The sequence below is a fragment of the Nymphaea colorata genome, chromosome 9 (genome assembly GCF_008831285.2).
Source record: "Nymphaea colorata isolate Beijing-Zhang1983 chromosome 9, ASM883128v2, whole genome shotgun sequence".
Lineage (NCBI taxonomy): Eukaryota > Viridiplantae > Streptophyta > Magnoliopsida > Nymphaeales > Nymphaeaceae > Nymphaea > Nymphaea colorata.
In genome coordinates, this window is record NC_045146.1 from 3,259,767 (window position 1) to 3,285,289 (window position 25,523).

The window sequence follows — 25,523 nt, forward strand, 5'->3', positions numbered from 1 at the left end:
GCAGCAATATTGGCGAGAGCAAAAGTTCTTTCCTTACTAACCTTAGTCCCACCTTAAAGATAAGTCTGGGCACCGGGCCGGGTCACCGCCGGGTACCCGATACCCAGCCCGACTCGGGCTCGGGTCCGGGCCCAACAAAAATGGTTATCGGGCTGGCCCAGCCTAGCCCGGTGCTTTAATGGGTCGGGCTCGGGCTTGAAATTCTGCCCATCGATGACCCGAAAAGCCCAATAACTAAAAGAAAGATTTTTTTTTTCAAAGATTTGGGACTTAGGGTTTCATTTTTTCAGCCCCGATGCTCTGCCGTTCTCCTCTATGGCTCTGCGAGATGGCAAGTTTGCGATTGCTACATCCTGTCCTCCCTCGCCGCTGCCATCACTGCCTCGCCATCACCGGTAAGGCCGTCATTGCCTCTCCAATCGCCAAAAAGCTTGGGGGAACCTTCAACAACGCCAAGCTGCCTTGCCCAACCCTTTCCAACCACGGCCCTCATTCAGGCGGCCTCATCCTTGATCACAAGGCCAGCCATGTCGCTGGTGGTCCGACCAGAATGGAGAACGCGAAAATAGCTGTTATCCAGTTCCAGATTTCACCACCGAAAAATGATATTGGGCAGAGCATCGTCGTCTCAGATTATACTCAAATGGAGGATTCCCAAACAGTCTCTGATTAAAAAGATCAAAGCTACTCATTGCAATGACTTGTTGATCCAAAATAGCATCCTCATTCCTCTGCGACGCAGTCACCAATCTCTCGCTGCACTTCTGATTAAGCATTTCCGTGAGGAAAAATTCGGGTTCGCCGGTGAAGGAAATTTTCGTTGGGGAAGAAAATGTGGTGAAGATAACGGGTCGAAAAAAGCGTCGGGTCTCAGGCATAAAATCAAGCCCGAGGCCCGGTAATTCTATTGGTTCAGCCCGAAGCCCGGCCCGAACGATGCCCAGCCCTACTTAAAGAGTGATTAGGCAGAATTAAAAGTTTACAAAAATAGTCCAGAAAAGATGAATAAATACTAAAGAGTGCCTGGACTAAAAAGAAACGTATAAAACTTCTTAAAAATGCCATTAAACACCCACACTCCTAAAACTAACATTATTTCTCAACATTCCCCCTCAAGCTGGAGCATAAATATCTATCATGCTCAGCTTATTACAACAATTAGAAAAATCTTCAATTGGAGGAGGCTTCGTAAGGATATCAACTGTCTGATCTTCTGAAGAAACATGGAATGTGGATATTATTCCCTCCTGCACTAAATCTTTGATAAACTCGAGAGCATATAAAACTTGTGTGAGAATAAGAGAATTAGATAACCTCACACCTCCACTGCAAATAATGGGAGATGGTATGCCATCGGCAATGCCTAGGCTGAGCAAACCTGGTCATAGAAGAAAAAAGGTATGCTCCGCTAAAAAAATGTCTCGAGGCTCCTACAGTAGATAAGGCCGAATTGCCCACTATAGTAGAGGCAGAAGACAGATTCTGAAGTTCTCTAAGACATAATTTAATCATACTCTGTTTTACTTTGGTTCAGTGAGAAAGAATGAGCAAAGATCTTGGTGCTTCTTCCCTGAGTGCATGTATTCGATCATCTATGTATACCCCAACACCCTTCTACTAGATGTCCCTGACTCAGATAGATTCATATCTGAAAGAGGCTGACAATAAGTTGAAAGAGGCTGAGATTTGTACAAGTTATATGTTTCGTCACCACTTTGTGAAAAATCGTTAGGTATGAATATGTCAGATACTTGTGACTCGATTGGTAAAATAGTATCTCTCTCCAAAAAAACATGTTTTTTTTTACCGGTGCACAAAGAAAATATCTTGTTCCGAATGAACGAGATATGGAGGAATTGTCCATATGTAAGATCATAATTATCGATGCGGGTCTTTTCCGCATAAAATGGGAATCTTTTGTTAGAACAGAAGCAAAAGTGATGTGGATTATTCAATAATCGAAGTGGATTTGCTTTATAAAAAAGAAGTTTTCAATGAACAGCCAATTGTCCCTATTGTGGGATATCATTGAGAAGTCTCGTCTTCCTGCAGTAAGTACATTGGAACCTGCCAAAACCACTTCGTCCTGTACCTCTCCCCCAAATGTTAGGAGAAGTTCCTTGCCCTCCTCATCCTGACACAGCGAGGGGAGATGCATGAGTACCAAAAGTAGGCTAAGGGTCAACCAAGCCAACACAAAGATCAGAAGATGCTGCGCAATATATATATATATACACACACGTCTCCTGCAAGATTTTTCTAAAAACATCAGATCATGGACTCAGCAGATGTTTCACGCAGACCCATATCAATCTACAACCACCACATATAACGTCCGACTTTTCTGTGTACTCAGAGCATAAGAACAGCAGATCATAGACATTCCACAGGATGCAACAGAATTTAATCAATAGACTTGATTCACACAAAAGATAGACGACCATAGTAACCATACCTGAAAACCTAAGTCACCAGGGTGCACCCAAATTGATGTCTTACCAGTGTCAATGCGACGTGGGTGCGAGTGCGACCCAGATTCGCACCCAATACTGTCAATAGTAAGTCAGGTGTGGTCAAAATGAGTCGGTCTATTTTGGTATACTTTTTAGGGTTTTTTTGTTTTTATTTTCAACAAAATCGAGCACGACTCAAGACCTCGCTCCTTTGCCGCTGCTCCCTCTCTCTCCTGCGATCGTCCCTTCCACCGGCAGCAGCTTCTTCTCCATCCGGCGACCGGCGTAGGCTGCGATCGTCTCTTCCAGCGGCATCAAATTAGTTCAGGTTTGAGCTAAGTGTTAATGAAAACCACACTTGCTTGATGGCTATTTTGGTTTCTGTGTATTGAGAAACATATATCATATATGTGTTAAATTGTTAATGCAGGGTCATCATTCATTGGTCTTCTTCTCCTGGTTTCACTGTTTCAGACTTTCAGTTATGCTACATTGAGAAAAATTGTCGAGTCTCTGCTGTTTCTTATTTATTTTGTTTTATATTGATGAAGTAAATATTTATTACCTTATTGTGATTGGTCTTATTATTCCCTTGTGTTATTCAATTGCATAATGCATGTGCATTTGTCCATTTATGATTGAGAGTGAACTATGGCACTATGTTTTTGTGGTTTATGCCTTATGGACAATTTTTTTTCATATATATTATAATAATAATAAATTAATAATAATAATAATAATAATAATAAAATACTCTCATCCCACCGCCACACCTTAATTGTTTGGGATGTGCACTCTTAAATGACATAACTGAAAACCAATGAACACTACACAATAGTTATGCATTGTACTTCTTTATATTTGTGTGATTAGACTCCTCCTCCACATTTCTGGTCAAATGATGAGAACATCAAGAATTTAAAAAAGAAATACCAGAAATTAAGAAGGAATAGAAGTGACACAGGAAACGTGTAGAACCCACCGAAAAAGAGACACACCCGTTGTTAGACGTTGAAGGCCGGCTCTATACCATACCATGTAGCGACTCCAATATTGGAGACAACAAAAGTTTTCTTCTTACTAAGCCTAATCCCCCTGTTAAAGAGGGATTAGGCAGAAATAAAAGTTTAAACATATAAAACTTCCTAAAAATTACATTAACTAGTAACTACCCATATGCCTAAAACTAATATTATTTCTTAACATTTTGAATACAAGAGCCCAAAGTGATGCCCAAATTTTTGTGGAGACATTTTATACGGACAAAAATGAGATTACATAATGATGTGAGCAACAAATAATGTTTAAATAGTTACGAAATTTTAAACGATACGGCGTAATGGTGAGCTTGAAAAAAATAAGAAAAAAAGGTGAAAAAAATACGGTAAATTTTTAAAAATTTTATAAATTTAAAAATAAGAGAAAAATAAAATATGTGAAAAACTAATAACACAAACATCAAAAAATAAATAAATTTGTAACAAATAAAAAAAAAACTATTTGCATTGAAAATTAAAAAAATAAAAAAATGTGAAAAAAACGTGTTAAAAACGGGTTAAAAATGCGTTTTTGGTTTTTAATGTTTAAAAAAAACTGTTTTTTAAAGCTTTAAACAGTCATTTAATTTATCGCGTTTTATTGGAGGCTTTTTAAAAAAAACGTGTTTTATGTGACTCACTGCCTTAAACATAACTTTGAGCACATAAATAATTCTTAATTAAATGAAAATTAATAACGGAGTGTCCTTCTTACCGACTCATTTTTCATAGATTTCACTTCCTGGCCTCTCCGTCTCCGTCTCCATCTCCGTCTCTCTCTTGGTTCTTGGTGTCACTAATGGTGTTGGTTTAACAGATGCTGGAGAAGAGGTAGGGACATTCCTCTGTACGTAACTTCGTATGGCTGTTCGATGTCGGTTTTCCTTCGTTGTCTCCTCTATATTCTTCCTTCTCCTCTCCTGCTGCCTCCTGGCAGCATTGAAGGAAGAGGAGTTCACAGAGGAGTTGCTGCTTCGTCCCCTGAGGGACCAGAAGGTCTTGGCTCATTTCCATTTCACCAGCCGTGTTCCTCTTGCTCAGGACTATGGTCACCATCATCGCCTCTTCCCTAAAGCAATATATCAATTGGTATGCATCTGACTCTGCTACGTTCTCTATAATGTGGTTACTTTACTGTTGTTAGGGATTTTGCATGATCGGTTCCATCATTTGTTCAATTGGTTTTTAAATGCTGTATGGAGATGCTTGCTATTTGTGCTAGGTTTTGTTTTATATTAATCAAGTAAAACCTGAAGAATGCAGGCATTGACTGTTGCAAGTGTGCACTTCACGAAGTGAATTGTTCAAATAGCCAATTCATGTCCTTCTATCAAGATGGTCAAACATGCAGTCTTAAGTTATTTCTTTCCATGCTTCCTTCATCCCATAGGGCTACTGAAGCTACACTTCGAAAATTTTCCAGGAACCCTTAGTCCCAGTGTATATTGTAGAGTATCCCCAAGGGAAAAATCATAGAATGAACTGAAAGCAGGGTTTTTTCCTGAAATCTTGGATATATTTGGCATTGGATAATCTGTTCTGACAGTTGTTACATATCTGTTTGCCCGCAAGCAGGTCCAGAAGTTCAGGGTACGGGAAATGGAGTTATCATTTACACAAGGAAGGTGGAATTATGAACGATGGGGAGGGTATGATTATATGTCGGCTAGCAATGCAAAGCCACCTGGGGTTGAGCTCTGGGCTGTCTTGGATGCCCCAGCTGATGAAATCGAGACAGCTTGGAGAAATCTGACTCATGCTCTTTCAGGCCTTTTCTGTGCTTCCATTAATTTTCTGGAGTCAACCACTTCCTATGCATTCCCAAATTGGTCTTTTAAGCCAGATAGGACCCACAATTTGAGGTATGGTGCATTGCCTCGTGAAGCTGTGTGTACAGAAAATCTTACTCCATGGTTGAAGCTTCTTCCTTGTCGAGATAAAGCTGGGATTGCTGAAATAATGGACAGGCAATCCATATACAGAGGGTTCTATCATTCACAGCGTTTATACATCAGTTCATCTGAATTTGATTTGGGTGCAAAAAGGGGAGAATCAGGCACTTTTCTTGAACAAACTTTGACTCTTGTGCTTCAACCTAGTATGCCAAGTGCTCATTTCTCTGAGAAAATAATGCAGCCTAGTTGGTCTATTGGTTCTTTGTTTGGAAAACAGATAACCGGTAGGTGTGTTCTTGCAAAGTCCAGCAATGTTTTCCTTGAGCTTGAAGGTGATTTAGTTAAGAAACTGGAAAGTGTGGCTGCTGATATTCAGATCAGTAGTCATGATGGTACTTTATCTGAGCAGTCCTGGAGAAATCCGGTCTTTGAATTGTCCTCCATGCCAGATGGAATACTAAGAGGATTTGGCATATCAAAGAGGGGTGTTGCCTCAAAACTTCGCTCTGTAGTTTATAAGTTCTCTGTAAAAAATTCCACGCTTTCTATACCTCTGAATGTAGGCATGACATGGAAGCAACCTATAATATGGAATTCTTGTCAGGCACCATTTCATTCAAGTAGATTTTTGATGGGAAGTGGAAATGCAAGAGGATCATTGGCTATATCTCTGGAATCTACTTTGTCCACCAAAAAACATCTGACTAGTAGCTGCTGTGCCATTATGGGATCCAATCAGCATGATAATACAGCGGAGCTTATGATTTTCCAAATTGTGCCTTGGTATGTTAAAGTTTATTTTCACACACTACAAGTCTATATTGATGGTCATCTCATGCCAGTTTCTGATATAGTGAAGCGAATAAGTGTCTCACCTTCAGTTGATAGAGTGACTCCTGGCTTGATGGAGATTCTTCTTGTGCTACCTCATAACTCAACATCAGCAGCGCTGATCCTTGACTTTGATAAGGTAGAGTAAATGGAAACTGGATGTATTTTGTGTGGTTTGATAGTCATACCAATAGTTTTCAGATCCCTTGAAAATGACGACATATGTAACAAGTGGACGTTAATGATATCTTTCAATGGGGTTTGAATGAAGTAAATATGAGATTCTCAAGTAGCATGAACATTTGTGTAGGCAAAGAACCTTTAATGGAGCTGAGCAAACTCCCAATGCATGGCTATTGGTTTGTTAGACTTGATACTTGGTAGAGTTATGATTGATTTTGCATTCAATAGTTGCTAAATTGACAGAACATTGTTTGTTAAAAAATGTGATGTAGATATTGTTATTTTACTATTATATTCGGATGATATGATAATCACAGCGAATGACTGGAGAAGGGTAAACAAGATTAGAAATGCTTCAAAAGTGTAATACTTTATTACATTGTATATATATATATATATATATATTTTTTTTTTTTCTGTACGTGTTTCTGTTTTATGCGTTTTTCTCTATTTCTCCTTTTCTTCCTCTCTTTCTCCTGTTTGTAATCTAGACTCTCTCTGTCTTCCATGGCTAGACTAGCAATTCAAAGCCAGCCTACAGCTGTCTCTCTCTTCTTTGTAGTGTATATAAGGAGACTTGACCCCTAATTTAAGGTATCTTCTCTTCATGCCACCCAATAAATCTGTATATTTTATTTGCTTTACTGCTCTTCTTGGTCTTTTTCATACATTTGGCACTATTCATTGTTTTTTATGTGCTTTTGTGTGCTTTTCTGGCAGTAGGATCTTGAATGTTATTTTTGTAAGCTCTTTATGAGGAACTACAGCTGAGTTGGAGCTGCGCTTACTATCCTTGTTGGAATTAGCCTCGTATCAGTTTGCTGACCATCACAGTGAGTTGGGCTATTTTGGCTGATTCAATATTCTGATCATCCAGCATTGTCTCACTGATGGGCAGATTGCACAATGGCTAAGACGGGCTAATACAATATGATAACGGCAACATTGTCTTAAACTCTTAAGATCGTGTTGGTTTATATAAAAGACAGTGAAGTAACCATTCTTGTTCTTGTAAATGAACATGGAGCTAACTAAACACAACTGATAAGCAGCTTGTTGGATAATTGGATCATAATAGATTTTGACTTGAAGTTGATATATAGTCTTTTCTTCTATATAAATAATTGAATTGGATTATCTTGTTATTTCAGGGATTTCTTCATATTGATGAATATCCCCCAGACGCCAATCAAGGATTTGATCTTCCTTCTGCTCTTATCAGTTTTCCAGGCTTCAAAACAAGCACAACCTATCATGAACAGAAGTTATCAGCTGAATCACCCTTGTTACATAAACTGCAGGTAATGAACATATACAGATGCTTGATTCTAAACATGCATGGTTTGATGGTGTGCCTTGATTAATAAATTTTTGCATTATTTCCAAAATATCGTATCCAGAAATTGTAATAAACATGTAAGTCAAGGTCTGATCTTCTATCCTTGCAATGGCATGTGAAGTTTCTATTGTTGTCATCTTTATGACAAGTTACTACATTGAAGTGAAATTAGTGGTTGTGCTGCCACAAACTATTGTTTTCTTTTGTCTACCCTAAAATATGTGCAGACAATCATGAACTTTCAACAATAAAATAGTGCTCCAATTTAACAGCTGTTGATGGATCTTGATGTATGGATCCGGGTCTGGACCCGATCCATTGGGTCCTAGTTTGGGCATACTTATACCATTGTATATCATGGTCCTCAGGAAGTTCCAGACTCTCAAAAATGGCTGCCCTCTTCATGTTTCTCTTGTCATTAGGGCATTCTCGGGCAAAGTGTCCTTCATCCCCACATAGATAGCACTTGCATTTCTTGTTTCTGAGCAAGTGTTTTCTCTTTTCAATTCTGGCATGAGTGGGGTGAGGTTTGCCTTTGTAGGTCGTAGACCTACGCATACCGTATCTCTTCTTTTCTGCCTCTTTGTAGTATACTGGAATTGGGATTTGAGAGCAGAACGAGAGGTTCTTCAAGGATCACTTAAATGCTGCATCCTTGCATTCTTGTTCGAGGTACTGGTAAGTGAATAGGACTCGTGGAGTGAGTCCTATGGTGACTCCTGGGTACTTGAGGTTGAACGCCTGCTTGATTCTATTTCCCAGGTCTCCTGGCATCTTTAGCCATTATTTCTCTGAGAGTTCTGCACTAATGAACATTCTCCCAGATTTAGCAACAAGTCTGAGATAATCATTCATGTATTGAATGATATATTTTACGTTGCTGCAGGATAACTTTTCCAGATCACGATACGCTTGATCTTGGATAACTGTTGATCCCTGTGTTGGATCTTCTAACGAGAAGACCCTGCGCATCTGTGATAGGATGTTCTGTGTACCTTCTCTGCCGTCATCAGTGGCAATGAGAGCTTCGTACTCGGCCTGATACTGCATCCTCCATTGGATCCAGATAAGCTTCTCGATTTCACCGAGTAGATTTTCCATAAATTCGGCCTTGTATTTTGCATCGGAGAATCCCTTTTTTGAAACCAAATTCTTGGTTATGGACTCCCATCATGAGAAGACATCGTGGAATAGGCCGATTTGTTTTGGAATGATGAAAATTGCCCCTGTTGTTTGTGCTGCGGTGGGCAAATTCCACATTTTGTCATTCAGGCCGCCTTTAAATTTTGTGCGGCTGTTGGAAGGTAGATCCACTACTGGTTTTATCGGTGGGTTCCTTCCTCTGGCAGGAGCGTATCCGGGCATGCTCATGGATACGTCTGCGGGAGGGTTGTATGGGGACTGTGCTGATGTAGCAGAGGCGATGACAGAGGAGAGTTCCTTCATCTGGGGATACTCGAACTCATCTAGTACGAAGATTTTCTCCTGCTCGCAGGAAGCCCAGGGGTTTAGGAATTCCTCCGAATCGTCATCATAGGTGTCATATTTTGGCACCTGTTCTGTCTCTTTGCATGCAATGGCCAGATATTGATAGTAGGCCATTTCGTCTTCTTCCTCCTCTATTTCAATATCATCGTCGAGGAGGGTGAGTGCAGTGTGCTCCGTGATGTGTGATTCCTCGTCTTCTTCGGGAGCTGGCTGGTATTCGGCAAACCGAATAGAAATGCGCCCATCAACCAGGTTGGTTGATTCCATTTCTGTGGGTTGCATGGGCGTGTTTGTCGTCGAGGGCCGGATGATCCAATTGAGGCCCTGCATGTCCTGTACATTCAGCCTTCTTCCGGGGATGGCTGTTACACCATGGCTAGCCAGATAGTCGGTGACGTGACTGATTTGGTAGACAAAAGCCATGTTTGGTGTGTTGGATAACCTTCCGATTAATCCTCGTGTGAGAATTAAGTTTGCTTCTCCATTCCTCCAGTTGGTATAACCTCTGGTCTGAATGGAAATCTGGAAGTGGCGGTAGACATCACCTAAAGTCATGATTGTGTCGGGGACGATGAATATGATCTGGTTCCCGCGTGACAGATCTACCTCCATGGTGGCAAAGATTGCTTGGTCGTTTTGCCACCGGTTATCACGGAAGATGACCAAGGCTTGCGTGCCTTCGTCTCTTCTGTGCAGGATTTGGAGTCGGACTTGTGCAAGCCCGATATGAATAAACCGGAAGCCGCTTCGATTGAGTGCTTTGTGGCTCTCAGGTTGAATGAATGGCCGGTCTACCTGCTGCTCATCAAGGCATGATATAGCTTCTTCTGATAGGTGCTGGTAGACACGATGTTGGCTAGTGTTGTTCCTCGAGGCATACAGTACCTCAGCTGGTACCATATTTGCTCGCTCGCTCAGGGATCTTTGAAGTTGCTGTTCTGGTTGCAATTGTTCTTCCAGAACTTCCCTGTAGTTGCGCCGGATCAGAGAATTCACCCTTCTTTGGAAGTTACGGCGTCTTCGTTGACTGCTTCGATAGTCTCGGATTTGATCCTCAAACTCTGGCTATGATGTCGATGCCTGAGTTTGGCTCGAGCTAACTGACGGTCGTCGATCCATCTTTAATTTTCTTTTTCTCGTCCTTAAGTATAGAGTACGGATCTGTGACAACGTGCAGTTTTCCTTTCTTCTCGACTTGTTTGCCGATGGAAAGGTCTTTGAACTTCTTTCCGAGCTCGTTTATCAGAGAGTCTGATAGAGTATCTTCCTTTGCAGTTGCGGTCTTGAGTTGAGCCGAAAGATCCACAAGTTTGGCTGCTAACTGGATCTGGTTATCAATTACTTGAGTAACCATCTGGATCAGTGTGTTGTTCTGCTTGATTAAAGCAGACGTTGCAGCTCCGACAGATGAGTTTTCAGAAGGCTTGACGTATGCGACTGCAGGGGACTCGATGGCATTTGTGACTGAGAGAGCCCGTTTGATCGCAAGGTTATCGTTCATGAGAGTTGCTTCTGAATTTGGGTGATCTTGGTCTCAATGGTTTTGGTTCTACCTTCGAGGGACTCGAGATGTCCTAATACTAGATTGGGAAAAGAGGTTTTGGAAGGTGTGACTGTGGTTATGGGTTTCGTCTGAGTGACTAGGTTTGAGAGATGGCTAACTTGGGTTTCTAATCTAAGGTGGTTTTCAAGCCCTAAAAGCTTTGCTTGGACGTCTGCAAGAGCAGAGATGACTTCCTGAATTTCTCCTATCTAGTCAGCAAGGGTTTAGAATCGTTTTTTTTTTTCTAGCGCCGCTGATCGCTTCAGCGTCACCCGACCAGGCTCCAGCGCTGTCCGACCAGATCCCAACGTCTCTGCATCATCTACTGGTGCCCTCTGAGCCGCCTGACTTGATCCTTGCTATCGGTGACTCTAAGGTGTGCTGTTCTCAGGGGTTGCCGATGTTGTGTGTCTCTGATAGTCAGCAGTTTGTAGTTGGTGATCATGGCCGCCTCGTCTTCCTCCTTCACAGTCCATACCGATCAACCTGATGTTGGGACCGTGAGAACTGATAATGTACCGGTTCAAGTTACCACCATTCGGCTTACCAAGGAGAATTATCTACGATGGTTCGCTGCAATTACTATGGGGATCGCTGGTCGAGGACGAATTGCCTATGTGAATGGGAGAAAGGTCGAACCTGCTGTGGATAGTATGGCTTGGGATACATGGTTTCTTGAGGACAACCAGGTAAAAACTTGGATTGTTAATTCAGTGTCTTCAGATATTCAACCCCTCATTCTTCGTAAGAAGACTGCGAGGGATATGTGGATTATTTTGGAGCAGATGTATTGTCAAAAGAAAAGAAAAGTTCGTGTATATCAACTAATGAAGGACGTGTATGCTCTGCGACGAGGGGATCTCTTGGTCGCAGATTTCTACGCAGCATTAAAATCTAAGTGGGAGGATCTTGACTACCATTCTGATCTTACATGGAGTTCTCCTCAAGACCAGATGCAGTATATGGCCAAGGAGTGGGAGAATAGGGTATTTCTTTTCTTAGCTGGACTGAACGATGAATTTGAAAATATAAGGAGTCAGATTCTTAACTCTGAGGAATCATTCAGTATTGAAGATGTTTATTCTCGTGTTGAAGCTGAAGAGCAGAGGAGACTGATCATAAGTGGGAAAAAGGAGAATCCCATGTCTCACAATGAACGGTCTGCCTTCGTTAGCCGTGTCTCTATGGGAACTACCTGTTCTTCCCGTAAATGTACCCACTGCAAGAAACTTGGTCATACTGTGGACTTTTGTTGGGACCTGCATCCAGAGAAGAAGAATAGTAGGGGGCGGTCTTCTAGTGAGAAGAAGCCTATTTCGAATGCAACGAATCCTAGTGATGGTAAAGTTTCTATTTCTGCAGAACAAATTCGTGAGTTGCGCGCTTATTTGAGCCAGATTGATGTTGGTCAGGTAGACACGTCAGATGAGGTGAAGGTCAATCAGGCACTGGCTGTTTCAGGACTTGGTGACAGGAAAGAAGATTGGGATTGATTTGGTGTCTGATGGGTTATATCGGCTTTCTATACGCGTTGCCACAGCCCTTATGTCAGCAGTCAGCAGGACAGAGAAGAAGAAGAAAGAGTGTCGTCAGTTATTTTTATATTGGCATGAATGCCTTGGTCATCTCTCTTTTGGGATTTTGAAACAATTGTTCCTTGAATTATGTTCCAGTTTAAACATTTTCATGTTATCTTGTGATGTGTGTCAGTTTGCGAACCATGTTAGAGCTTCGTATCCAATTTCAAATAGTCGTGCTAATAAAGCTTTCTCCTTGATTCATTATGATGTGTGGGGGCATTCAGGCATTCATTCTCGTGGTGGTTTTCAGTACTTTATGACTTTCATAGATGACTATTCCAGATGTACTTTTGTTTATCTGTTGAAAGACCATAGCGAAGTGCCTCATATTATAGAAACCTTCATCCTCCTAGTGGAAAACCTGTATGGTGAGTCTGTCAAGACATTCCGGTCTGATAATGCTCGTGAGTATATGTGTCTCACTATCAAGGAATTCATTCGAAAGAGAGGGATTGTTCATGAGACATCATGTAGTTATACTCCTCCTCAAAATGGAGTTGCTGAGAGAAAAAATCGTCAGTTACTTAATGTCACCAGAGCTTTACTGTTCCAAAAGAATCTTCCAAAATATTATTGGGGAGATGCAGTCATTACTAGTGCCTATTTGATTAATCGCATGCTTAGTCGAGTTCTAAATGGTCGTACACCCTATTCCATGCTTCCAGGGAGTAGCCAACCTTTTCACCTCCCTCCTCGGGTCTTTGGATGTGTGTGTTTCATTCATAATCACAGCCCGGATGTAAAAAAACTTGACCCCAAATCAATTAAGGGAATATTTATTGGGTATTCTCCTACTCAAAAGGGGTATAAATGTCTAGATCCCACCATTGGTCGTGTTCACATTACCAAGGATGTCACATTCTTGGAACATGTCTCTTATTTTGGTGAGAATTCTCTTCAGGGGGAGAAGTCAATGTCTAAGGAAGAGTATTCTCCAAGTCAGGACATTCAGTTTACAGATTTTCTGGATTACAGGCATGAAAAGAATCCATCTGTCGATGTGCTTGGAAAAGAAGGAGATGGGACGTCTATTGAGGTACAGGAACAGGGAAAGGAGAGAGAGTGTCCTATGGAGACAGAGAAAGAATGCAATCGTCTGTTTGGGCAGGTGTATTCTAGGAGGAGAGTTTGTACTGACAAGGTGATTGATAGTGAGAAGCTCACTCCGAATCCCAATCCTACTTTTTTCTTGGATGACCCAAGTCATGCTCAGAAGCAACCTGTTGAGAGAGAAAGTCAGACAGGAAATGAAAAGGAGGATCTTCCCATTGCCCTGAGAAATGGTGTCAGGTCATGTACCCAACACCCTATTGGTAACTTTGTATCTTATTCTAGATTGAACACTGACTACAAATGTTTTGTATCCTCCTTGTCTATGGCTGTAATTCCCAGGAGTGTTACAGAGGCTCAGAGTGACCCCAAGTGGACTCATGCTATGCAAGAAGAGATGGAGGCCTTAGACAGAAATCAAACATGGGAGGTGGTAGAGATTCTTGAAGCAGCTCATTTGGTGGGGTCAAAGTGGGTCTACACCATTAAGTACAAACCAGATGGGAACATTGAGAGGTACAAAGCACGTCTGGTGGCCAAGGGGTTCAGTCAGAAATATGGGATCGACTACTTAGAGACGTTTGCCCCAGTTGCGAAGATGAAGACTGTTAGAGTTATTATTTCTTTGGCGGTACTGAAGGGTTGGGAGATGTGTCAACTCGATGTTAAAAATACCTTTCTCAACGAAGATCTCGAAGAGGAAGTATATATGTGTATGCCCCCGGGTTTTGAGAAACCTGGAAAATGCTGTAAACTGAAGAAGGCTTTGTATGAGCTCAAACAGTCTCCCCGAGCTTGGTTTGAACGTCTCAGACTTGTTATGAAGACGCATGGCTACAAACAAGGAAATGGAGATCATACTCTCTTTGTAAAGAGGATAGAAGGTAATGTTACTCTACTGCTGGTTTATGTTGATGATATGATTGTTACAAGTGATGATGAAAAAGAGATAGCAAGATTAAAGGGTTTACTATCGGCTGAATTTGATCTCAAGGATCTTGGCAAGCTGAAGTATTTCCTTGGTATTGAAATTGCCAGATCAGGTACAACTCTTGTGCTTAATCAAAGGAAGTATACCTTGGATTTACTGAAGGAGACAGGAAACCTGGGATGCAGATCAACTTCTACTCCTCTGGATGCTGGGCACAAACTCGGTAGCAGGGATGGAGAACTTTTGTGTGAAGAAGCTAAAGGGAGATATCAACGGCTAGTTGGTAAATTGATATACCTCACTCTGACTAGACCATATATCACCTTTGCTGTAAATGTGATGAGCCAGTTTATGCATGCACCTACAGATGCGCACTTGAAGGCTGTAGATAGAATCTTGTGTTACTTGAAGAAGAATCCTGGCAAGGGACTTCTATATGTGAAACAAAGGTCTATAGAAATTGAAGGGTATTCTGATGCAGACTGGGCAGACTGTGTTGACACCAGAAGATCTACTTCAGGGTACTGCGTTTACTTGGAAGGAAATCTAGTTGTTTGGAGAAGCAAGAGACAAGATGTCTGTTTCCGCTCAAGTGCAGAGGCTGAATATAGGGCAGTTGCTACTGGAGTATCAGAGTTGTTGTGGCTAAAGATCTTGCTGACTGATATTGGGATAGAGATTGAAGGGCCTATGAGGATGTATTGTGACAACAAGTCTGCAATTAACTTGGCTAACAATCCAGTGCTTCATGATCGAACAAAGCATGTTGAGATTGACCGTCACTTCATCAAAGAAAGAATTGATGCCAAGGAGTTAACATTATCATACATGAAGTCTGAAGTCCAAACTGCTGATATTCTAACTAAAGCTTTACATGTAACTCCATTTGAGAGAAATGTATCTGTTAGAATATATTGTAATGGGGAACCGGGTCCATATCTGGACCCGGTCCTATGGGGCACGGATACCGAGGCGGGCACGGTATCCTAGGCGGCACTCTTTCTCTCCCTCCTATATATTCTTCACTTACATGTAATTGTAGAGTTAAGTTAATGTTATTTTCTCTCTCCTAGGGTTGCGGTTTGCCCCTAGGTCAGAGCTTCCCCGTGGTTTTTCATCTCTTTCTGAGGTTTTCCACGTATACTGTGTGTGTTTTTCTCTACTCTCTCCTTGTGGTCCGTGTTTCTACATGGTATCAGAGCCACCGCGTGTGAGATCGTTGGTGTGCAAGTAGTGCTTTTCCGCCGTTCACGTGCTGCCCCCGTTGCCGTTTCCAGCACCGCCGCCGACACTGTTCCCAGCGCCGCTGCCGTCGTTGTTTCTACTGCTGTCGCCGACCAGGAACGCTGCCGCCGTCCGGCACCGCCGTCGTCATCGTTCCCAGCGCCGTTCTGCCCTGCCCTGCTGCCGTCGCCGGTGTGGATCTCTTCTTTGCTGCCGCCGTTCCCAGCGTCGTCCTGCCCTGCCCTGCTGCCGTCGCCGCTCCCAGCGTCGCCGTCGTTATCAGCGCCGCCCTGCCCTGCTGCCGTCACAGGTCCCAGCGCCGCCGTCGACTGGTTTTTTCTCCGCTGCCCTCTTCTTCCGCGTCGCCGCCGGCTGTCTTGTTTTCGCCGCCGGCCAGTTGTGACCTTATTTGGGGATTGCCATGGCTGACGCAGTGATTTCCAAGCTTAATGATGCCCTGGACACGGGCAGCAATACCAAGAGTGAGAACTTGCCTGTTCATGTCACCTCCATTCGGCTGAACAAGGATAACTATCTCTCGTGGTCTGCTGCCCTAGAAATCGGCATTACTAGTCGTGGTCGCCTGCACTATATCACTGGGGAGAAGCCTCCACCTTCTAAAACTGATTCGCAATGGCCGACCTGGGCTTTGGAAGATAGTCAGGTTAAAGTATGGATTATTAGTTCGGTTTCCGCAGATATTCAGCCTTTGATCTTGCGTAAATCGACAGCATATGATATGTGGACTGTTCTTGCACGTATGTATGGTAGTAAAAAACGTGTTTTACGTGCATATCAAATCAAACGTAGCATATATGCTCTTAAACAGGGTGATTTATCTGTTGCCTCCTTCTATGCCGCCCTGAAGACCAAATGGGAGGAACTTGACTATCATGTGAATGATGACTGGAAATGTGGTGTAGATCATGCCCTGTATTGGGAAAAGGAATGGATGGACCGCACCTTTATCTTCCTTGGAGGCCTGCGTGATGAGTTTGAAACCATTCAGAGCCAGATTCTTAACTGTGATGAGATTCCTGGAATCGAAGAGGTATATGCTCGTATTGAGTCTGAGGAGCAACGGCGCCAGATTATGCATATTGACTCCCATCAGGGGAGCTTTCCAGCAGCCTTTGTGAGCCATACTTCAGGGACAGGGCAGCGTCCTACTCGCCGATGCAGCCATTGCAACAAAGTGGGTCATTCTGTTGATTTTTGTTGGGACCTTCATCCTGAGAAGCGTCTCGTCCGAGGTCGTCCTCCTCCTCATCGCCGTGCTCCTTCTGTGCCCGAGCCTAGTCCAGGGTCGACCAATGTTGCAAAATCCAAGCTCTCCTCAGATCAACTTAGAGAGTTGCAAGCATACATTAGTCGTTTGTCTACCCAGGATGATGCTTCTACTTCTGAGGGGGCTAAGTTAGCCCAGGCCCTAGTTGCTACTAGTGATCAAGGTAATTCCTCTCTCGGTGATTGGATTGTTGACAGTGGGGCCACTCATCATATGACAGGGGACCCTACGATGTTTCAAGAGTACAGGTTGACCTCTGGGCAGCAGCGTGTGGCTATGGCTGATGGGTCCTCTATCTCTGTGGCTGGAAAAGGGAGTTTATCATTACTGAACAAATATTGTCTTCATAATGCCCTACATGTTCCCAACATTCCTGTCAATTTGTTATCTGTCAGCAGTATTACCAAAGAGTTAAACTGTAATCTAATTTTCTCTGCTGATCGTTGTTTACTGCAGGACTTGGGGACGGGGCAGAAGATTGGGATTGGTTCGGTTATTGATGGTCTCTACAGACTGCCCGTACAAGTTGCTTCTGCTTTGATTTCAGCCACCAGTGGACAGTTGCCTGGCATGGAGGACAGATCCATCATTATGCGTTGGCACGAGAGACTTGGTCATCTTCCATTCCCGTTGCTTAAAAAGTTGTTTCCTAGGATGTTTCATTCTATTTCTTTGGACACCTTCGCCTGTGAAGTGTGTCAGTTGTCTAAACATGTTAGGGCCTCGTACCCTATTTCATTCAATAAAGCCGACCGTCCTTTTGCTTTGGTTCATTCTGATGTTTGGGGTCCTTCGGGAGTACCCACTTGTCGTGGCTTTCACTATTTCATGACTCTTATTGATGACTACTCCCGGTGTACGTTCGTGTATCTGTTGAAAGAACGTAGTGAAGTTCCCGACATTGTCAAAAACTTTGTGGCATTTGTTGAAACTCAATTCCAGACCCCTGTTCAGACCCTTCGTACTGACAATGCTCGAGAGTATGTCTCCCAATCCCTTGATGACTTCCTGCGAAGCAAGGGTATTATACATGAAACATCCTGTAGCTACACACCTCCTCAAAATGGTGTGGCTGAAAGGAAGAATCGTCATTTGTTAAATGTCACCCGGGCCATTATGTTTCAACGTCATGTCCTTAAGCGGTACTGGGGTGATGCACTTCTCACTAGTGCTCATCTCATTAACCGTATGCCTACTCGTGTGTTGAATGGTCATTCCCCTTATTCTGTTTTGTGGCCTACTCAGAATCCCTGGCCTTTGACCCCTCGAGTGTTTGGTTGTGTTTGCTTTGTCCATGATCATAGTCCCACTCTCAAGAAACTTGATCCTCGGTCCATCAAAGCGGTCTTTTTGGGGTATTCCTCCACTCAGAAGGGATACAAGTGTGTTGACCCTAGCACTTCCAGAGTATATGTCTCCAGGGATGTTACCTTTCATGAACATGTGGCATACTTCCCTGCGACTCCTCTTCAGGGGGAGTGTCTAGGTGACAGAAGGGAAGAGTATTCTTCGCATCAGTTGATTCAGTTCATGGATTTCTTGGATTATACAGTTAGTTCTCCAAGTGTGGAAGACGTTGTCAGGAAGGACAGAGACAGTCAGATGGAGGGGGGCCCTGTGGAAGAACAGTCTCGAGGTCACTTATTTGGTCAGGTTTACAGCAGGAAGAAGAAGGATGTGATGGAAGATGTCGATGTTGCCAATCCCAATCTTCCCAATCTTGTGACCTCCCCGGATGATCCAAGTCCAATGAATGAAGAACTTCTCATAGCCCTGCGCAAGGGCACCAGGTCATGTACTTCTCATCCTATTCAGAGATTTGTTTCATATGCTAAACTCAGCAAAGACTACAAGTGCTTTGTTACCTCTTTATCTATGGCTGTTATTCCCAGGTCAGTGGAAGATGCCAGGAAGGATCCTAAATGGCTACAGGCCATGACAGAGGAGATGGACGCCCTGGAAAAGAACAGTACGTGGGAGGTTGTTGACATCCCCAAGGGAACTCACTTAGTTGGTTCCAAGTGGGTGTTTAATGTGAAGTACAAACCTGATGGCATAGTAGAACGCTATAAAGCCCGCCTTGTTGCTAAAGGGTTTAGCCAGAAATATGGGATTGACTATCTTGAGACGTTTGCTCCCGTGGCGAAACTGAAGACCGTAAGGGTCATCCTAGCTCTTGCAGTGCAGAAGAAGTGGAGCATGGACCAACTTGATGTCAAGAACGCCTTCTTGAATGGTCACCTTGAGGAAGAAGTCTATATGAGCATGCCGCCTGGATATGCTCGGAACAGGAAGTGTTGCTATCTCAAGAAAGCTTTGTATGGTCTCAAGCAGTCCCCTAGAGCGTGGTTTGAAAGACTAACTAAGGGTTGTAATGAAGACTAATGGGTATAAACAGGGAAATGGTGATCACACCCTCTTCATCAAGCAGAGAAATGGTCTGGTGAGCCTTCTACTTGTATATGTTGATGATATGATTGTCACAGGTGACGATGAGGGGGAAAAAAGGAAGATGAAAGAAACGTTAGCTGCAGAATTCGATCTCAAAGATCTGGGCAAACTAAGGTATTTCTTGGGAATTGAGATCGCGCGATCTGAGACTGGGCTTGTTATCAGCCAAAGAAAATACACTTTGGATCTTCTAAAAGAGACAGGTAAACTGGGATACAGGCCCTTTCTTACCCCAATGGAGTCTGGCACAAGGATAAGTATCAAATCTGGGACTATCTTGGATGAGGAAGAAAAAGGGAGGTATCAGCGGCTGGTTGGTAAACTTATTTATCTCACTCTTACTCGCCCAGATATTACGTATGCTGTGGGTGTGTTAAGTCAGTTTATGCATGCCCCTACTGATTGTCATTGGAAAAGTGCTGAAAGAGTATTGGGGTACTTAAAGAATGACCCAGGGAAAGGATTGCTCTACACTCGGCAAGATCGACTAAGTATTGAAGGATACTCTGATGCCGACTGGGCATGATGCACAGATACTAGGAGGTCTACCACAGGATACTGCATCTTTCTTGGAGGTAACCTTGTGGTCTGGAGAAGTAAGCGACAAGAAGTTTGTTCCAGGTCCAGTGCTGAGGCTGAATACAGGGCGGTTGCTATGGGGGTTACAGAGATGCTATGGCTCAAAATTCTTTTAGCAGATATTGGGGTTAAAATGGAAGAGAAGATGAGGATGTATTGTGACAACAAGTATGCTATTAACCTGGCAAATAATCCGGTCATGCACGACAGGACTAAACATGTGGAGATCGATCGCCACTTCATACGGGAATGCATAGATTCAAAGGAGTTGATTCTGCCCTATATGAAGTCTGAAGATCAAGTTGCAGATGTCTTAACTAAGTCTTTATGTACATCTCAGTTTGAGAAAAATGTTAGCAAGCTTGGCATGTTTGACATGTATGCCAAGCTTGAGGGGGAGTGTTAGAATATATTGTAATGGGGAACCGGGTCCATATCTGGACCCGGTCCTATGGGGCACGGATACCGAGGCGGGCACGGTATCCTAGGCGGCACTCTTTCTCTCCCTCCTATATATTCTTCACTTACATGTAATTGTAGAGTTAAGTTAATGTTATTTTCTCTCTCCTAGGGTTGCGGTTTGCCCCTAGGTCAGAGCTTCCCCGTGGTTTTTCATCTCTTTCTGAGGTTTTCCACGTATACTGTGTGTGTTTTTCTCTACTCTCTCCTTGTGGTCCATGTTTCTACAGTATCCAAGTTGGGCGTGTTTGATATGTATGCCCAACTTGAGGGGGAGTGTTGACAGATCTTGATGTATGGGTCCGAGTCTGGACCCGATCCATTGGGTCCTAGTTTGGGCATACTTATACCATTGTAAACCCTAATCTTGTGCGTTAATGAAGTTTCTAAGAGAGAGAGAGAGTCTGGCGGCTAGTGGGCACCAGACCTCCTTACCCGTGGTTTTTTCCCTCTAGTTGAAGGTTTTCCACGTTACATCTGTGTTCGATCTTTGGTTCTTGTGCGTCTATTATTTCTACAACAGCAAATAGTTAAAATGATCATGTAACAGGTTTGATATGTTTAACTACTTTCTAGTAATATTCGAACTTTTTTTCTAGGAGGGTAATGTGATTTTGCTTGATACGTACCAAATCGAAAATTTTCGACGCTCAGTGAGTATGGGTCGATCTACAGGGAATGGGTATAAAGGCTTAATTTGGACTCCTCGAAAACTAAGAATAAAACTTTATTGATTAGCGGAATTGAATGTTTGCAAAGATGGAATCAAGTCAGTACATGGACCATTCAATCAAGCTAACTAACAAGTAACAAGAGACAATCTCCTAAAGATAAATCTAAGCTAATGCCTACTCTTCAAGATTGGACTCCAAAGCATGGGTTCAACTCACAAACTTGAAGCACCAAATCACTGTCTGGCATGAAGAAAAGATAAAACAATTGTTACTTCTAATAAAGTAGATGGACATTTAAAACTACCTAAATGCACACCATTTTACCTTAACACTAACTAATGTATAAGAAGACTGCAGAATAATAAATAACAAGACTACATGGCAACTGAAATACACCTAAAAAGACAAACTTATGAAGTGCAACTTTACAAATAACAAAAGTGCAAAAGTACTGCTGAAAACAACAAAAGTTTCCCTCCAAATGCAACCTATAGTTTGAGGCAGAATCTGTAATTTGCCTAAAGACAGGGGATTAGTAGTGTCAAAAATCAGTAAGAAAGATGTTGTTTAGACACTTTCGGAAATCAGTCCCATTTTACGGAACTCAAAAAGCTGTTATACTTCTAAAGATATTTGCAATTATCACCAAACAAGAAAACCACAGTTCCGTAATTTCTCTGTAAACCAGAGGAAAAAACAGTCACTAAATCAATAGTGAATGATATTCAATTTTCATAAAAATTGGTCTGTGCAATTCAGACAGATTGACCTAGTTGCAGTTAAACTTGCACTTTGAAATTTCCTTATCTGCCTCATGAAAATTGCCTGTCATATAGAAGTCTGGTTTAACAGATTTAAGCAAACCACACGTTTAAATCAGAATTGCATATATAAAATGCAACCCTAATCCACAACCAGAACAATGTATTGAGAATAAAACTAATAACCTAATATCTCTTCTATCTCACTATATTAAAAAAAAGAAAAAAGAACATACACTACATATAAAAAAGAGAACAATCACGGCATATGTTGTATCTCATCTACAAATCCAAGCTGACCCTACCTAATTCATCCTAACAAATGAAGAGATACTGCTATGCGTACTGTATGATATTAGTTGCATGATATGCATGTTGGTACATGAGTTTGTACATGTAAGATGTGAATTGACATGTATGAATGCGTAGCTAATAATGATATGATGGTATGGGTCATGCGTATGGATGTGAGATGATGTCATATACTATATATATGTAGATGATGCTTGTGTGCCAAACATGATATGCTATGCTATGATACTTATGTATGTACGTGCATATATATGGATGAATGTGATATTCTATACTGTAACTATGTTATTCATTCTATATATTAATTAATTATTTAATAGCTGACCTAACGTTAGCGCTAACCCAATCGCTACACATAAGGTGACGGCATCTGGGAAATTCTCCTAAATGGCGCCAGCTCTGTGGTTCCTTAAAATTTAGCAAGTTTCCTATTTTATTAGGATGGTTTCCTAGAATCTAGGTTTCTAACTTGGATTCAACAAAAGAAAGTTACACTTGCCCAAATCTAACCCTCTGAAATCTGGCAGTAGCTTTTCCAAAACCAGCCACACCATCCATAATCAATGGAATTTCCTAAAGCTGAAACCCAAATAGGATTGGCAACTGCCTAAAACTGGCACACTAGTTAGGAAACTTCCTAGCTGATTCATTCCTAAACTAACCTTGTTATTTTCACCTAATTCCTTCTGTGCCCCTGCCATTATTGATATCCGTACATGGGAGACACCCATGCAGGCCTGAAAAGATGGTGATTGTTGATTCACTGGAATCCGGCCAATTTTCAGGCAAACCAATGAAATGCTTATGTATGTAGTACATGAGACACATCTTCTGCAGGATATTTATGCATGAATGAAACATGCAAAACCTAAAATGCACCAACTGATCAACATGATGAAACAACAGATAGCAGAGGTTACAACAATCAAAATCCATTAACTGCCAACACCTTGTTTTGTTTCTTGAGAGTACTTGCCTTGCCAACCATCATCCCCATGGCTAATGGATCCACATTCATTGTTGGACTTGATGATGCCAACCGTGGTTTCTTTCTAGAACTGCATAGAATGGTAACTGTTAGGAGGGAGGAGGAGGCAAGGACAGATCCTACACCATCTGATTTTTTTTATTGGATGCTCCAAGATAAAGGATCCTATCTAGCTGGGTTTACATCCAGCTAAATCCAGGGATCTCTTTCCATACATGAAAACACGTATATCTGTATGTGTACGACTGTACGTACATGTCCCTGCTTGTAGAGGATTCATAGATTTGATTATCCGATATATGTGCCATCGGTTGGCCATTTGGCTGCATGGTTGGACATCAGCTATTTTTCGCAAATCTGTCCAAACTATTTTTATAGCCCAACATTATATGCTTTTGAAGGAAATTGCTGCAATTGATATGTAGATTGAATTTTTTTAGAATTATCAAAATTGACGGTCTAGAATGGTCTTGCCACAAAATCTGGTGTATGCATTGGATTTTTGTGCCTTTTTAGGTGTTTATAGATTTGGATGGTCCAACTATGTTCATCTGGTTAGGTTAGTAAGCCTTGGACAATATTTTGTGCAATAGCACTTAACCAACCAAATATACTGTATGGTGCAATGTTGTAAAAGGTGTAGTGTAATGTATTGTAAACATAGCATAGCATATCGTAAAATTAATTTTTAATTTAAAAAATATTTTAAAATCAGAAAAAATAGAAAAGAATCATAAAAGAATCTGAAAAAACTAAAAAAAAAATTAGAAATCAAGAAAAATGTATTCAAATATAAAAAAGATCATCATATATAAAGAACATTCATGTGTATCAACAACACATTCAAAAATAAGAAACCAGAGATTCAAAAAAACATAATAAGCATCCATCACAATTTTAAACTTGAAAATTTTATAGAATCTTAAGACTTAGAGTCTTAGGACTGGAGTCTTAGGACTTAGATTACATGACAATTTCATAAGTTCAAAACATATAATTATCATCTTTCATGATTCAATGATAATATCTCCCAAATCGATGAATCCTTAGCTACTTTTGATGAAAATGGGCAAAATCTCTTCCTCCCACGTCTCTTGGAGTCTTTAAACACAAGAATAGAGAGAGTGAGGACTTTAAACTTTAAAACATAAATGAATTTTATGTTTTTTCAAGTATCGTACGATACAGGCGATACGTTTACGGTACACAAGCGTATTGTGTATCGTAAGCATACCGTATAGGTTTTCTAAACCTATATGATGCACGTATTGTATGTTACGAGAGAGAGAGAGAGGCGGCAAAAAGTTATCATGCATTACGTGACCCTAATCTCTATTAAGAGATTAGGGTTAGGGAAAATTACAAGAGAAGTCCACTAAAAATAACAAAACATTTAAAGAATAACAAAACATTTAAAGAGACCTTCCCTAACTTCCTAATATTTCAGAAAACCCTTTTTCTGTATCTTTAACACTCCCCCTCAAGCTGGAGCATATATATCAATCATGCTCAGCTTGTTACAACATCTCAGGAAATCGCCTATGGGAAGAGCTTTAGTGAGAATATCTGCTGCCTGATCTTCTGAGGAGACATGAATAGTGCTAACAATTCCTCCTTGAACTAAGTCCCGAATATAGTGGCAATCCACTTCAATGTGTTTAGTCCGCTCATGGAAGACAGGATTGTTAGCGATATATGTAGCTGCCTTGTTGTCACAATACATCTTCATTGGGAGATTCACTGAGACATCCAACTCTACAAGTAGTGATCTAACCCACGACATTTCAGCCACAGTTTGAGCCATAGCCCTATATTCCGACTCAGCACTAGAACGAGCCAAAACATTCTGCTTCTTGCTCCTCCAGGAAATAAGATTACCGCCCACAAAGACACAAAACCCGGTAGTAGACTTCCTATCATCTACAGATCCAGCATAATCAGCATCACTATACGCCTCGATGTCAACACATTCTCCTTCCTTGAACCATAGCCCCTTTCCCGGGGCTGATTTCAAGTATCTTACAATCATTAGAGCTGCAGTGAACTTTTCGGGGTTTTTCCATGAATTGGCTCAACTTATTCACAGCAAAGCTAATGTCGGGACGAGTGACAGTCAAATATAACAGTTTCCCTATCAGAGATCTGTAAGATCTAGAGTCAAACGGCTCTGAGTCATCATCATGTATATGAATGCGAGGATTCATGGGAAGTGTGGCAGGTTTAGCCCCCAATAGTCCCGTTTCCTGTAGAAGATCAAGAGCATATTTCCTTTGAGACACTACAACTCCTTTATTACTACGAGCCACCTCAATACCAAGAAAATAACGAAGTTGTCCAAGGTCTTTCGTAACAAAGTGTTGTTGTAAAAACTCCTTTGTTTGAGCTATCTTTTGATCATTTTCCCCTGTAAGAACAATATCATCCACGTAGACAATTAATATCACAAGTCCTGCTGAG

The 25,523-nt window shown here is 41.7% G+C and overlaps 1 protein-coding gene across 2 annotated transcripts in view; it reads left to right on the forward strand.

The window, feature by feature from the left end:
• The first annotated feature begins 4,230 nt into the window (after positions 1-4,230).
• Positions 4,231-25,523, forward strand: part of LOC116260752 (GPI transamidase component PIG-T homolog) — a 29,576-nt gene continuing 8,283 nt past the window's right edge. For both annotated transcript variants that reach the window (XM_031639210.2, XM_050079536.1), the window contains exons 1-3: positions 4,231-4,579; positions 5,066-6,355; positions 7,551-7,700. In XM_031639210.2, the coding sequence (XP_031495070.1) occupies positions 4,352-4,579; positions 5,066-6,355; positions 7,551-7,700 (1,668 nt within the window). In that variant the 5' untranslated portion in view covers positions 4,231-4,351. The remainder of the gene's footprint in view (positions 4,580-5,065; positions 6,356-7,550; positions 7,701-25,523) is intronic.